Source organism: Thermobia domestica, chromosome 7 (assembly GCF_964235325.1).
Source record: "Thermobia domestica chromosome 7, izTheDome1.hap1.1, whole genome shotgun sequence".
Classification (NCBI taxonomy): Eukaryota; Metazoa; Arthropoda; class Insecta; order Zygentoma; family Lepismatidae; genus Thermobia; species Thermobia domestica.
Genome location: NC_137460.1, coordinates 148,636,438 through 148,653,238, shown reverse-complemented (window position 1 = coordinate 148,653,238; position 16,801 = coordinate 148,636,438). Strand labels below are relative to the sequence as shown.

General features: G+C 33.7%; 1 protein-coding gene across 1 annotated transcript in view; it reads right to left on the bottom strand.

The window, feature by feature from the left end:
* The window catches only part of OXA1L (OXA1L mitochondrial inner membrane protein), a 43,237-nt gene extending 28,628 nt beyond the window's left edge, over positions 1 to 14,609 (bottom strand). Inside the window, exons 1-3 of the mRNA XM_081765391.1 lie at positions 14,368 to 14,609; positions 5,699 to 6,140; positions 1,957 to 2,100 (exon numbers count right to left, since the gene is read on the bottom strand). Coding sequence (XP_081621517.1) covers positions 1,957 to 2,100; positions 5,699 to 6,140; positions 14,368 to 14,451 — 670 coding nt within the window. The 5' untranslated portion in view covers positions 14,452 to 14,609. The remainder of the gene's footprint in view (positions 1 to 1,956; positions 2,101 to 5,698; positions 6,141 to 14,367) is intronic.
* Between the last annotated feature and the right edge of the window lie 2,192 nt (positions 14,610 to 16,801).

Sequence of the window (16,801 nt, the reverse complement as noted above, 5' to 3'; positions counted from 1 at the left end):
AGCACATAATAATAATAATAATAATAATAATAATAATAATAATAATAATAATAATAATAATAATAATAATAATAAATAATAAATTATTATTATTATTATTATTATTATTATTATTATTATTATTATTATTATTATTATTATTATTATTATTATTATTATTATTATTATATGGAGAGAAAACACTTCGTTCAATGACCTGTGTGTATTTTATTCCTATTTTGAATGGTTATTCTTGTTTTATTTATCTGCTTATTGGTTTGCAACACTCAGTACGGAAAAGTCCCAGCCTTTATTGTTTACCATGGCGACAGGAAGAGCGGCTAAGCTTTTGGAATACCGGCAACATCCAACTGGTTGACAAACCGTACGTGGCTACTAATAACAATTTGACAGTTTTACTGCTGATAAGAAAACTTGGTTTAGCTTTGCAAACAACTATATGTACGTCAATCTCTAGACGTCTATGTACGTCAAGATTTTAGGGAGAAAATAGACTTTAGAAGTTGTCAGTGGTTTTGGAATAGAATGCACACCTGTGGACCATGGCTGGCCAGGTTTTCTGATATAAGAAAATAATTAAAGTATAATCCTACATTGAAAAACTTCTCTTCAGTACAACATACTGCTCACCTGGCCACACTCTTCTTCAATTTTTCTTTTCTCCGTACTTCTTTTCTTATTTGATGTAGTGATTTGCAGAAACACTTATAGTGTACATGCACATATATATACGAAATAGACCGATTACATTGCACGAATTTCTCTGTAGGTGCTAATACAATGATACACAACGAGTGAAAAATCTGCACGACTGGACGAGAATTGAACCTGGGTTTCTGGCTGATCGAGCCTATGCGTTTATGCTACCCATTCCGCTCTCAAAACAGCCATACATTGTACCACTCTTCAACTCAGTGCTCAACCACTCATTATATATATATATGTTACTTTCTTCAATTTCTAGTACACTATCAGAGAAGAACTACGTGAGATGACATAAAAGGGATAAAGCAAAACCCTCAATTGAACGATGCTCATTTCACACACTGAGAAACAAACTGCCGTTCAACAATTGTGAATGAATGAATGAATGATTAATAGCATTCAACCACTGTGGAGTAGCGAGTGTGAAATCTAATCAAATGCAGTCGAAGCGCCCGCCAAGTGTGAACTACGTGATATAATTCCAGAGCTAATCTCAAAATTTCAGGGAACTCAGCAGACAGTTCAGAAATCGTATTATACCATACTCGCCTTTTCCGAAACATAATTCACGCATTTAGCAAAGTTGCCTGCCACGACAGATTTCCGCCCTTAACAGACATCGTTGTGTATGTCAGTAAGTTCTTCTTTAAGCTCTCTAAAGCAGTCGTGCGCACAGCTGTTGAATTCCAGCCTTAATCTTTGCTAATTCCATTATAAATAATGATTGTATTATATATTTCCGCTTGGAGAAATCGAATTACACTACGTAGTTCACACTTGGTGGGCGCTTTAATTGCACTCGAGCTCTGTATTCCACAATGGTTGAACAGCATAGCTTGTCTATTGGTATATGGAATAAGCCATGTCCAAAGAAGAATTTTATCTTATTTGCTCTTACTATGTCTTCTTATTTGCTTCTCCTCTGGTAGCGTTTTAACAGGTTTAAAAAATGCTGTCGTAAATACGTATACATATTAAGTGTGTGAGATTGTGTTTCAGTATTTTCTATATTTTCTGAAAAGCAATTTCCATATAGCTTTGGGATCCCTTTGTTTCAATACTATACACATGCACAATGACAAATAAGATTAGCACATGCACAAGGGAATTCGTTGCTACACCTTCCGATAACACAGATATATCATCAACAACACTTACGCACGCACAGCCGTAACGCCACACTATTATTCACATAACGCTAGGAAGAAATATCAATTTTGTTAATATTACATATCCTAAGGTGATTCTTACCTTGCAAGGTATTTCCTGATTGACGTGCTTCAGTCATCTTCATTTGAAGCACTTGAAGCTGAGGAAGATTATTATTCATTTTCGCTGCATTGCGTTGTGCGACGATCACAAGCGGAAAGATTAACAATCTTACCACAACAGTACCTACAAACAGAACAGAACATGGGCACAATTTAACATTAAAAAATCTTGATATTTACAAGCAAAAATATATCATAATTAGATAATGGACAAGAATTTTTGTTTCTTTATATAAACGGCTTATTAACAATTATTGAGCTTAATTATTTAGTAAAACTGAATACAACTAAATAGACATTCCAAAGATTGTACAGTCAGCGACAAAAGTTCTTTCCATTTGATAAAATTTATTTTGGGAATAACAGTGGTATAGCTGGAACGTACAGAAAATTAAATTCTTTTTAATTTACTGAAAACTGTACTTACATTTTCCTTCCATTCTAAACTAATTTTATCAAACGGAAAGAACTTTAGTCGCTGACTTTACACATGTCGACGCTGACTTCATGATACGATATACGACTCAACTATTTTATTGACCTTTAGTTCATATGTTCAGCTTAATTTTCCAAACTTAGGTACATTTTCTTCAGTGTTCTATTACAAGTTCTTCTGCGAACCACGTTGAGGTATTCATATTTTCCAAAGGGTACAAAAAGAACATTGTGTAGTGAAAGCAAATTTTACACTATTTGTCTATAGCAAAGCTAAATACACCTGTAACTATGATCATCTTCGTTATTCCGTAGTTCTTAATGAAACAATTTGGAGGCACAGTATACAATAATTCTAAAATTAGTAAGTTCTTAGGTTTGATTTAGATTCAGTATTTTCCCGCTGGAGTCATCTCGAAATCTGAATAACCATTACAAGCAAATGTTTAAAAAAAAAAACTGAAGTCGAAAAATTTTTTTGGGAGTCGAAACACCATTTGGTTAAGAACTCAAGCTTAATTAAGAGATTATTTTACTTAAATTAACAATGAATAACCTCTTTAAAGTGTCATGGGAATCCTTACCCCGGATGGTTATGAGGCACCAATTATATTGCTATCGACTGCCAGACCACTAATTGAAGAACATAGGCTTAACAAAGGTAATTACATCTTATGTAACTTAATCCTTTTAAAAGAAAACGCTAATATTAATATCACAATTGTTCACCTACACCCTAATTCAAACTTGGAGATATACCACCAGGAAAAGAATCAGACGAAATGTTACTCCTATGAAAAATGCCTCGTTGAACAAACCCATCTATGGAATAGATATGGAATCATCTATCCAAGTACACCATATTTCGTGGAATGAATTCCAAACAATGTGAAAACGGGCGTGCGCTTGGACTGAAAATGCCAGTCACATTCATTGGGAATTCCACAGCCATCCAAGAATTATTCAGAAGGATTTCTGAGCAGTTTACTGTCATGTTCATAATATTAAGTTATTTAATGTAAAATAAAGATATAAAAAATAAAACAATCTTAGACCCAACAATTTACATATTAAAATATTTCATTTCGTTTCCTTAAAGTATCATCCATATATTATACAAATCGCTTCAACTCAGAAACTGTATTACCTATACAATTTAAAGTTACTGACGATTTAGTTTTTGAATGAAGCTTATTATACCGGCAATTACACCAAAATTCTTGATAAGGTTGCATCTTTTCTCTTAATTATTAAAACAAACATATTTATTATAACAGCGACGATGTTTTCCTAATAATTGTTTTGTTGTTGTTATGTTTAGATATGTATAGTTGTTTTCAAACTTTTCTTACAAGTTCTTTTATTCTAGCTCCTATACCCTTCTTTGTCATCCCAATGCAAGAACTATTGCATTGACAACTAGTCTGATACACCTCAACATACACACAAAACAATTTTTGTACTTCGAAAATTGCTTTTTAATATTTATGACTGATTTGCAGCTAACGTGAGACCCAAAATGTCGAAAGACTGTTTTTTCATTATTTATCAGAAGTTTGCCTAGGATACCAAGTCTTTTCGTCTAATTCAAATATCATCTCCAGCTAATTATTTAAGCAAGATTTGCGAATAAATGTGTTACGCTGACTCATTATATTGGCATGATTGTGGATTACATAAACTTTCAACTTTTAACTAAAGTTGGCGTGGTAAGCAGCGGGGTTGGCTGGTTTAAACCAAGGTTTTCAAAAAAACCAACTGGTTTAAACCAAAAATGAAAAATGTTCGTAAAAGTGTAACTATTCGTAAAACCTTGATGAACACATATTTGTGGGTTATCACGTTTCACTCCCATGTATTATTCGTACTATATTCAGACCTAAATTCCCCATTCTTTACTCAAAGAGATTATATTACAAAAGCAACATTTTTTATGTAACTTTATGGATGTTTCTTTTGTGATTTTTTTATAGTTTGTTATTATTGTTATGCAACAAAAGGAAAATTCTAAACATTGTTCCGTTTTAATAATGTTTACTATTGATAAAATACATCGAAATGCCGTACTTTTTTTTTTTTTTGGGGGGGGGGGGTCATACAAAACCCACTGGAGGCAATTATTGAAATAACAAGAATCTTTGGTAACTATTTATGTATAAATGGGTCAGAGCCAAAGTGGACTCAAATAATTCGTATCTTTATTCACTTTTCTTACTGATATGCAAAGTAAGTCGTTATATTTCTTTAACTTGGACTAATAAAAGTCATAGTGAACTGACTTGGACAAAATTAATTCTTCTGTACTCTGTAGTACTTTGAAATTGTCCATATGTAATTCTGTACAATGGTTCTACTTGTACAATTGTTTATCTTTTTGTCCTTCTGTCCTAATCACTCCTGACGATTATATTAAAGTTGGTTTAAAGGGACAAGTTTTGCTGCTAGATGGCACTTCAGTCTTCGTATTTCTACCATGCATTTTTTATCTTTCACGAAAATGCACGATTTCTCTTACAAATTTCAACCTACAGTCTTCAAATTTTTAGAAAAGGAACTTCATAATCTATCGAAGGCAATAATCCGTGCAGATTTTTTATTTAGAATTTTCTTCATTGTTGAAATGACTTGATTGTTGAAATGGATATCCAAACCTTTAACAATGAAACTGTTTCAACAATGAAGAAAATTCTAAATAAAAAATCGGCACGGATTGTTCCCTTTAATAGGTTATGAAGTTCCTTGTCTAAAAATTTGAAGTCTCTAGGTTGAAATTTATAAAAGAAATTGAAAATTTTCGTGAAAGGTAAAAAATACATGAGAGAGATAAGAAAACTGTAGTGACATCTATTGGCAAAACTTGTGCCTTTACACTAACCTTAATAAATATGTAAGGATCAGTCAACGTATTTTTATCAGGAGTCCTTCATGAGTGAGTCGGCAGACGTATCGCATTTGTGGCCAATTAGTCCCGGTTTCGAGTTCAAATGGAGGACAATTCCTCTTGGATGTAAGCCGAGAAGCGATTTGGATTCCGCTTTAAGCTTATGTGACCCCTTCCAGCATAATCCGGTTGTTGCATACTAACACCAAGGCGAAATAAGCTTATTTCTGTCCATATGTGATATAAATACATAGAGCAAATTATTTAAACCAAAAAAACCTGGTTTTTTGGTTTTTTCAATAAAAAACATGGTTTTTGCCAACCCTGGTAAGCAGCTTTAATCTGACATCAACTGTGATTAAATAATTTATTTCAAATAATATTAATAATAATAATAAACACTTACCTATTCCTATGCAGCCCCACCATGGCAAAGCACAATCAATATGCAAGAATTCCAACGCATGTTGCACAAGACCTACTGGCGTCCAACCACCTAGTCCTAAACTTGCAAAACTTGGCTCTCCAACTGCTTGTACAGCATCAATCACTTCTGGAGGTGGAGCTGGTATTGGCGGAGGTTCTGGGATAACATCTAGTGGACTTTCTTTTACAACTTCTGATGATGATACTTTCGTAACATTTTCGCTATTAACATTTATGTTTGGTACTTCTGTGCTTTCATATCTGACTACACCAACACTGCTTAAACAAGCACTATGCTTATTTACACGAAGTAATTTACTTCTCTTAAGGTCTGTCCTAGTAAATATAACCACATTTCTACAAACGGACTGATGGAGATGTTTCACTTGTTGGAAATTTTTGGTAGTCAAGTACACATTCGCCTGAAAATGAAAATATATTGCTTTTAGTCACTTGCGGAAATAATTTACTTTAACTTCAGCAATTTCCATTGTTCTAATGTTGTTTTGGAATAATCGTTAAACAGGCCTAAGCAAACTACTTTTAATTGTTGTTCCAAACTTTTTTCTAAAGATACTAATCTGTATTCTCTAGTTCTAGTTATCTCCCTTTCGGCAGATTTATAAAGAAAGTCCCAGCCTTATAGCCCAGTGGACTGCTTCACTAAATTTGTTTTAATTGTTTTTGAAAACGTAGATTTGTATAAAATGGCGCGTTCCAACATGGACGAATTCGCCTGTTCTAAGTAAATTTGTTTTTACACTATTTGTAAAATTACTTGGGGGTTAGAGAATCAGGACATATAAAAAAGATGTAATAATATATAAAAATTGTAAAGAATTCAATTTTGTCAAAATTTAAAATTATGAACAAATTCACAATTGCACAATTGTAAGAGCATGACACTCCAGATGTAAAGATGTCCGTCGCCATCTTGCCCCCCCCCCTGTATTCTCTAAGAAAAATTTATCCACAACTTCGCTTGTATGTTAAACAGATGAAATATCTGATTTGAAAACAGAAACTTGCTTGATTACCTATGATGCGTGGGGTCCCCAGTTCGATCCCCGATCACGTAAATTTGTGCTGAACTAGATCGTGTCCCTGAGTTTTACTCGCACATTCATTCCATCGATTTTTCCATCATAATTCACTTGTCTTGATCATTTGTCTCCCTTAGTCTAATTATTTTTCCTTATCAAATTTGTTTTCACAAAATACATTTTGGGTACACATAATAGCTTGGCTTAATGGTATCGAACGAGACATATCCACTACATTTATCGGCGTTAATTTTAACTTCTTGGCATTGACTTAACGAACAAACGTCTGTTTTTAGCTCGTAACTGTTGTTTACGGTAAATTTATTTGCCATGTAAGTAGTAATGTAACTACCCAACCATCTGGCTATTTTGTATGCTAGATGACGTTTGCCTGATATTATCGGTCTCAATGGAACATTAGCTTAATGCAATTTTGGTAAACCGTAGACGATAGGTATGCTAAATCCATTAGTATAGGGATGATCAGCTAAGATGTCAGCAATTAACCACGATTCTTCAATTATCTTCTCCCGTACGATCTCGAGCAAAGGATTTGTATCCATTTTTATCAAACCTTCGTTGTTAATTTTATTTAAAAGTTTATTTGAATAATCATCCTTATTGATAATGGTAACTGAATTTCCTTTATCAAATATAAAACATCAACAGTTGTCATTTAGCCATTGTTTGAATTCACGAATCAATTTTGATAATTTGGAAGTGTTTGATTTGTTTTTAGTATTAGCTAAATAATTCCCGAAATATATTTACTTTCATTTGTATATATACACAAATGAATGTATCGGATATATATTAGATCGGCATTCTCAATTTGGTTCGCCCGCCTTTTCGACAGAAGATATAAATTCCGATGGCACAACAGATTTGCCGTATCTCGTAAACTTTAAAATTTTCTGAAAATTTATTTTAAATTTCCTTAGTAATTTTAATTCCTAGGTAAATTCCTATATACAAAATATCAAAAACTAACCTTATAATGTTTCTTTTTAATGAATTTTTAGCCAACATTTCAACTACTCCCCACGGGCACTCTTCTTCACGGCTAAGGCTTAAGAATATCCTCTACGGTATTATTCACATGTTTATGTTCTAACAAACAGTGTGTGAAAATATATATAAACTCTTAATATTAAAATAGTTTGTGCACTAACCCAAAATGCTACCTATTCTGTTTATTATTATTATTATTATTATTATTATTATCTAGTCCTATGGTCTTCTGCGTTTCATATGTTTTCCAACCCTTCGTAAGTTTAAATCCTGTATGTACAATATAATTACATTTAACACTGTTGCCAATTTATATACAAATTTGACCCCCAATCTATGTTTCGTATGTTTTTCTAAAATATTAATCAAGTATAAGTATTAATATTAATCAAAATATTTGCAGTCTTTAATTTTTGTTTTTATTGATGTAATTTGTATTAATAATTAACACACACACACACACACACAAAAAAAAAAAAAAGAAAGAAAGAATTGGGGGTTAAATTGCTAAATATGGGAACACTACACATAAAGGATTTAAACTTACCGAAAGTCAGAAGATATATGGAACGCAGAAGATCACAGGACTAGATATTAATAATAATAAAACGAGTAGGCAGCATTTAGGGCTAGTTAAATATATAACATTCTCTATTTCTTTATTTTTAAGAATAGGTAGCATTTAGGGCGAGTTAAATATATAACATTCCCCCTTTCTTTACTTTTAAAATCTTCATACATTTACCACAATTTCTGCTCAATTTCAATCAGGGTTGCCTGGTTTAAACCTTAGTTTAATCCAGTTTTTTTTCTTTTTTTTAAAAAAAAAAAAAAAAACTGGTTGAAACCAGAAAGAAAAAAAAAACGAAAAATGCTTGAAATCGTGTGAACTTCATGGTGACGTTTCCACATATCAAACCATCTGCATTAGTTTTATCTCCTTTTCACCTTTTAATCAAGGTGTCCCATGTTCAATTCTCGGTCGAACCATAACCCTTCTTTCATGTGTAAACCAAGTAGCGGTTTGGATGTCACTTTAAAGCGAAAGTCTTCTTTATAACCTCGGTATTACATAAAGATGTTAAGAATAAAGATACGAAACGAAGCCAAATTGTCTGCCTACGTAGCTTCCAACATTAGCTTGAATTGGACTTAGTTTTAATTTTATTGAATGATATCTACATACTAAATTTGGAAATTAATACCTCAGTTTTAGCGTACTGATTATGATACGTTGACCTTAGATTTACATGCAAAGCAATAACAGGATTTGCTTTACATTTAAAGTAATAACAGGATTTTAACAATGGCTAACGCGGAAGTTTCCCGATTTATATGTCATTCTGTATAATGGTTTCACTTGTGCAACTATTTATCTTTTTGTCCTGAAATGACCCTTGACAATTATATTAACAAGTATGTAAAGGTCAGTACAACGTATTTTTATCAGGAGTCCTTTGTGAGTGAGTCGGCAGACTCATTGCATTTGTGGCCTGGAGTCCAAATGGAGGACAATTTCTCTCGGATGTAAGCCGGGAAGCTGTTTGGATCCCGCTTTAAGCTTTTAAGACCCCTTCCAGCATAACCCTGTCGTTGCATAATAACAAACAAACTTCTTTCTGTCCACATCTAATATAAATACATAGAGCAAATTATTTAAACCAAAAAAACTTGGTTTAAACAACAACAAAAAAAAAAAAAAGGTTTAAACAAAAAAAAAAAAAACGGGTTTTTGGATTTTTCAATAAAAACCATGGTTTTTGCCAACCCTGATTTCAATACTTTGTATCTTTTCACAAAACTGATAACTCCTGCTCCTCACCAGCGCACGTTGTTATTAAACTGAAAGTCGAAATGTCACATCTATCACGCAGAACTGTCACTTTTCAATACAGGAAACTAATTAGCTCGATACATTCTAAAGTCTAACGTTAACATGCCTCTCCTCAAAACAGTATACAAAAGAAGCAGCTTTTAACACTTGAAAATAACGGATTGAACTTGCTTAGTTTGTATGAATTTCACGAAAAATAACCTATTTACCATTTTCTTCCCGTAAATTTCACATACTTTTTATAAGTGGTCCCATGCCAAAACGAACTAACTACATTTGTGATGAATTTGAGATTTTGTGAACTGAGAACTTTATCATGCCAGGATGAATTAAGTTTGTAGCTTCTTTAATTTGTTGGAGTAAGTTGTGATGGTGGATTCTATGGCGAGTGATGAACTTTACAGTTCTCAACACAAATGTCACTCTACTTTAATTTCATCAAAAATGCAGTTAGTCCGTTTTGGCATGGGACCATCCTTATATTTCTGGCCCTACTTTCCAGCATTTTATTTAAGCCATTTATGTCCTGGATGTTTTTCGTGCAGAAAAACTTTAGATAGGCTTAACTATTATGGGTATAAATACAGCATACGAACATATGCTGTAAAAGTGGGGGAAAAAAGGCATGAAACTGTGGTACGTTTTAACTAAGAGCACGAATTATACCTAACTAAGTCAATGCAGGGGTGCAGTAGGCGCATCAGCGACGATGGCTATGCGCATAAACGAGGATGTTGCAAAAGAATAGTGATGGATTTACACGCTCCACGGTGAACAAGAAGATAACTATGTAATATTCAGAATACTTTTACTACTCTATTTTTCCTACAAAATATTCAATTTTCGAGTACTTCTGTCCCGTATCTGAGGAACAAAGCCCAACAGCTTTTGTAAAATAAATAAATAAATAAATAAATAAAATAAACATATAAATAAAATTATTACAAATTCTGTAACCCGCACGGCACACCGGAGTCTGGGGAGACTAGAACAACACACACATTTTTCAACTAAAATGAATCTAGTAATCTTGACAAGAACAGAATTGTTTCTGAGAGCTTACAAATCAGTTTACACAAAGATAATATATACTTTTAAAACATAGTTGATAATTTCAACTCGGGGTCTAGTGGACCCCAGTGTGTAGTTTCAGGGTTAAGTTAATTTAGGTTAATGTTTCTGGACCTACTCACTGACACTTAACATCATTTGCAAGTAAAGACTCAGCAAGAACTTAGAAAACTTTTCGATGCAGATTAAGAATACTCCGTGAAATCAAGAGGGGACTTTTCTTGCTTTAAACGATTCCCTAAGACATTCTGGGCTGTTATTATCCTGGTGAATGCGCAAGAAACAATACAGATCCATTATATGCGTGCAAAGTGACATGCCCTTAAAATGATTACATAATTTCTTGTTACCTGCTATCCTATTATATGCAATTATTTTATACTGAAATTCACTTGTAGTCCCTTAAAAATTTGTTCCTTGGTAGCAGTAGCCGTGCAGATTGAGAATAGGTCGTAAAATTAAAACATAATTTTTCTTACCTTTTTATGGCTCTAAATTATTTCCTAAGACATTCCGCGCTGTTTTTTTCTTTAGCGCATGAGAAAATAATTGAGTACAGGTTGACAATATGCTTGGAAACTGATGTACTATGAAAGCGATTACTGATGGAAAAAACACACATTAACATGTTATGGTGCGATAGAATAGGTTAGGATGTGTTAGCTAAGTCTAGGCTAGTAAAGTTAGGTGTGGTTACTAGGATAAATTAGGTTAGGTTACTAGGATAGAATGATTCGGATAGGTTACGTAGTATGTTGTATTTACGAGCACGTACATATGATTTTTCGCAGTTATATGAGTTTTATAGCATTTCTGGTGGTTACACACTAGTAACGCTACACTCGTAAACATAAAATACAGCTTTTCTACACTGTACTGATTCACTGAAATAATCTACAGGCGGATGCACTCAATCATTTTAACCATGCTATAGTACTTGTCATGGTTTTAGACAAGTAACTCTACATTTATAAATATAAAATACAGGTCCAATATAATGACCAGAAGTACTCTACCGGTGGAAATTAATATCGGGTCTAGATCTCTAGTTGGTATTCTGAGACACGCACTGCACACTGGAGATGAGTTGAATTTGAGTTTAACGTTCCGTTCTGCAGTGAGGTTATATGAGACGCGGACCTATTGATTAACGTGGAATCCGAAACACACGAGCTCCCGCCGGGAATCGAACCCGGGTTCCCCATTCGAATGGTACGTACGCTAATCGCTTAGCTACGAAGAAGCTCTCACTGCACACTGGAGTCTGGGGAAAGTAGTTCGGTGACACTAGTGTGTTACGTTGTTAGTTTAAAATTGTTAAGCATATCAGATATTAGTTATAATGTTAACGCTATTGTTATTTAGTCAGTCATGGGGTTTGGGGGAACTTTCCCACTGAATATCGAAACTACTTTTTTATATCAAGTCTTATCTTCTTTCACTTGCTGCTTTCATTTAGAGAGATTTTTTTTGTTGTTAAGTGACTATACACATCAGAATGGGTATTACTCTGTTTCTCCCCTAAATCACTTGGTAGTGACTCTAGCTCACCTGGTGGAATTTACTATTCGTTGTATGTAACTGTGATGAGTATAAATACAGTGTAGACGTACGATACGCATAAAAACTAAAGTACACAAAACTTGTTAGGCGGCCACTAAAACGCACGAATGCTATCTAACCGAGTAAGAGCACGAGCGCACCAGATGGGGCCGGGCGGCAACGAGGGGGTGCGTCTGTAGGGAGTAGGCGCGTCAGCGACGGTGGGTAAGCACGTAACGACGTACTATTGTCGCAATACCGGCTCCGGAGACGTCGATTGATTTGGGAGAGAGATCCGTAATTTTTTACTAGTTCGTCTTTTCCAACTTGTTTGTATTAAAACATTCAATATAAAGGTTAGTATTGTGTTTATTCATCATCACTCCACAGAGAATGTTTCGAATCAAAGTTAATATGAACTTCGAGATTGTGTGTTTTGCCTTGGGTGTGTTATAATCTTGTACGAATGTTGCCTGTGTGGTGGTTGGGAGAGCAAACATGGTTAACAACTATTTTGGCCTATGTTTAGCAAAAGGGGTCCAGCTCTTTTCTCTAAAAAAAATGTTACAATTTTGGTAATTTCTGTTCACATTAGGTTATTTCAGGGTAGGTTAGGTTAGGTTCGGTTAGTTGATGTCAGGTTGGTTTATGATATATTAAGTGTATGAGTCTAGCATAATTTTCCAAAAAATGATAGAATTTCGCTTATTTCTACTAATATTAGGTTAGATCAGGTTAGCTTAGGTTATTTTAGGTTAGGTTAGGCTACATTTGGTTACGTTCTGTTACGTCTAAGTACTTGCACTAGTCATTTCTCCTTTAACTTTTGTGTTTTTTACGTGCTTCTGGACCCTTTGTAGTCAACATACTCCACTATTTTTTCTCTTAGCGTTTGTCGGAGCTGCGTGTTATAATATTGTGAATAATTTTTTAAAATATGTTGTTTCATTCACAATATACATGAGTTGCCCAACTAACGAACGTTACCCTCATTATCTAATGGGGGTTAAGTTCCAAAGTTGGGCGTCCGTTTCCGGCAAAATTTTTAAAATTTACAGTAAAGATATGGATAATTTGATCGTTTGTGAGCTTGATAATATATAAGGATCTCGAAAAATATCTTTATTTGTTGTATATAAAGGTTACAAACATGGGACTATTCGACGAGTGGAGGGAACTACTTGGCGCAAGATAACCGAACAGTTGCATTGTGGGAAAGAAACGAGCATTTATGTTATCAACATGGCGAATGTACAAGGGCAGTGAAGTAACAGTTTTAACATTTGTGAAGCGATACGTTGATAACGAGCAAAATCTTTCAAAAGTTTGTGAAGAGCACGAATTAATTAACCTAATAACAAATTGTAGAAAATGTGGAAAGGAGATGACAGCGACAAAACGTGGCTAAAGCGAATGCCCAACTTCGGAATAAATGCCTCTAATAGAATCCTCTTTTACATGCAATTACTCATTTGGTAAGTTTTTACTTTGGTCATTTTATTCGATTCAGTGATTTGGATCTTTTGATTCCGGATATGAGAATGTATCTGTTCTAGGTTCGTTACTGATATCGAGTCACGTGGTGAGTTACTGATGAATTTCTGATTGAACGCGGAAGTGTGGATGTTATTTTTCTTGTGGTCTTTACTTATGATTTGACTTCACGTACTCTCTTTCTCAGTCACTCACACAATCTTGCAGATCTCCAGTTATTTACTTCACAACATATATTGAACAACCGAAGATTATAAGCCCCGTGGGGCTCGTTTGTTTTCTACCCTGGTCCATGTTCCGTTAAGGGGGCCCAAAACTACACTGGACCTCTTAAGCTAAGCTAACCTAATATAACGTTATTTCATGCAAATAAACGAAAATCAATAGAATAAAGTGGTGTCAAAGACACTGGACCCCCTTAACGGAACATTGACCTCTACCTTTATCACAATTTAGACGAAAACAACGTACCCGATTATGGAGTCCGGAAACGAATTCGGGGGGGGGGGGGGAGTTCTAAATGCCATCCGTAATTTCCTGTCATTAATCAATCAAATGTGTATATATATGTATCCATAACCAATGGTGCGGGCCTACCCAAAATTATAACCATAATGCTGTTCCTGACAATGATATACGAAGAACTATACTAACCTTTCCTTGGGCTTGTGCAATTAGCTTCAAAGGAAAATGGCATTTGCTACCATGTAATAATGCGACAGGAACAAAGCGAGACATCTTTACAAATTATGCTTCCTTAAAACTCCACACAAGCGTGACACATTATTTTACATTAAGTATGCACTACTTTATCCTTAGATCTCTAACGCTATTTCGAATGAATTATCCCCTACCCACATTCCCCATGTGAATCAAAAGATTCCGGACAACAGTAAACATATTATGATTGCGGACTCTTTCTTTCTTCTCGGAGATATTAATAGTAGACACACTTCTAACTGTCTGGCGTGTCCTTCAAAAATTACATAAACTCTCTTTCTTCCTATAGAAAATGTTAAAGGTCTTCTTAGATATGTGCAGAAATAGACAACACATATTTCAAAAATATTTCTATAAAAATTCAGAAATAAAGAAGTTGTAATTAATAAAGGAAATTTCTGAAACTTTCATCGCCAAATTGTTTCATTTTCGTAAACGTTGCAAACGCGCAGCGAAATTTACAAAGAGAGAGAGAATTCCATGCTTGATTAGAAGTACAACGTAAATCTTTCTTAATGTTAGATATTTTACATATTGTACCGTACACATAAACAAACAATTAAAAAGAAATGAGCCACAAAATATGCGAAGCGATCAGGTAAGTTTGTGGTAGTGTTTTTACTGATATGCATGTTCTAACAGAACGAATTTCATCATACCTTCGTAGCAGGGTAGGCTGGTTTAAACCAGCTTTTTTTCTTTTAAGAAATACCTTAGTTTTTGTAGAAATGCCTTAGTTGATAATGAACGTATACCAAATGTGTTGAATGATCATTTTGCAAATGTTGGTAAAACACTAACATCAAAGATACCCGTAATGGAAAATACAGCTTTGAATACGGGTATACCATACAACGAGTCATTCTTTTTTTTACGCCAGTTACCCACATGGAAATTATTAGAATTATTAGTTCGCTAAAGGAAAAAGAAATCAGACAAAAGATTAATTACATAATGAATTGTTAATAAATTGCAAGGACACCATAAGCCATACTTTATCTGAATTAGTAAATCTTTCCTTTACTCTAGGCGAATTTCCAATGCAATGTAAAACTGCCAAAGTCATTCCAATTTATAAAGGTGGAGATAAGTTAAAACCGAATAATTATATTCCAATATCAGTATTAAGCTGCATTTCCAAATTAATAGAGAAGTGTGTACATAATAGAATGGTAACTTATCTAGAGTCTATAAATTATTTTTATAAATATCAATATGGTTTTAGGAAAAAATCAAGTACCTTAAATGTGTAACTGATATAGTAGTAGAAATTCAAGAATGTTTGGATAACAATAAACTTGCAACAAGATTGTTTATTGATTAAAGAAAGCATTTGATACACTCAAACATAACATATTGCTTCAAAAGCTAGAAAATTTAGGATTCAGAGGTATATCTCTTTCATAGTTTAAAAGTTACTTGTCTAAAAAGTCACAATTGGGCCTATGAAGAGTCGTTTTGAAGTATGATTAGCGTCATAGTAAAGGACTGACTACTGCAGGTAACATATTCTAGTAGAACTTTTTAGTATTGCACTAATCACGCGTCAGAACGACTCTGTATAAGGCCGTATATGTTTAGTAAATGGAAAAAAGTAATGAGGCTCAAATAGAGTATGGTGTTCTACAAGGTTCCATATTTAATGTTCCAAGGTTCCTGTTTTTAATTTATGTAAATGATGTTCATCTGCTTAATCTAAGAGGTAGAATAACTTTATTTGCTGATGATAGTGCTATATTCTATAAAGCTGATACTGTAGAGGAACTGATAACATACATTACAGAAGACTTATCTACATTATATCATTGGTTATGCATAAACTTGTTGTCATTAAATTTAGAAAAGTCTCATTATATAATTTTTCACAAGCCGTTGTCAAAGTTAATTCTTTCTAACAAAATTGGAATTAAGAATTTGGAGGTGAAAAGAGTCGAATACACTACATATTTAGGGATAATAATAGATCAACATCTAACTTGGGAATTACACATTAAAAAATTAGAAAAGAAAATAACTCCTATTGTAAGTATTATGTACCGCTTTAGAAAAACCCGAACAACGAACTTAAAAAGAATGGTATACAATGCATATACACAAAGTCATTTGATATATTTGTGTATTATTTGGGGACATATTAATAAATCTAAAATACAACCACTCATAATATTACAAAAGAAAGCCATTTGAGCAATGTATGGTCGACCTATGGACTATCCAAGTAAGAGTTTATTTATGGAATCAAATATATTGCCATTCGATTTATTAATTAAAATCCAATCCTGAATGTATGTCCATAATGTACTTTCAAATAATATACATAGTAATCTACTTTTAATAAAGAGGAAAGAGGTACATAATTATAATACTG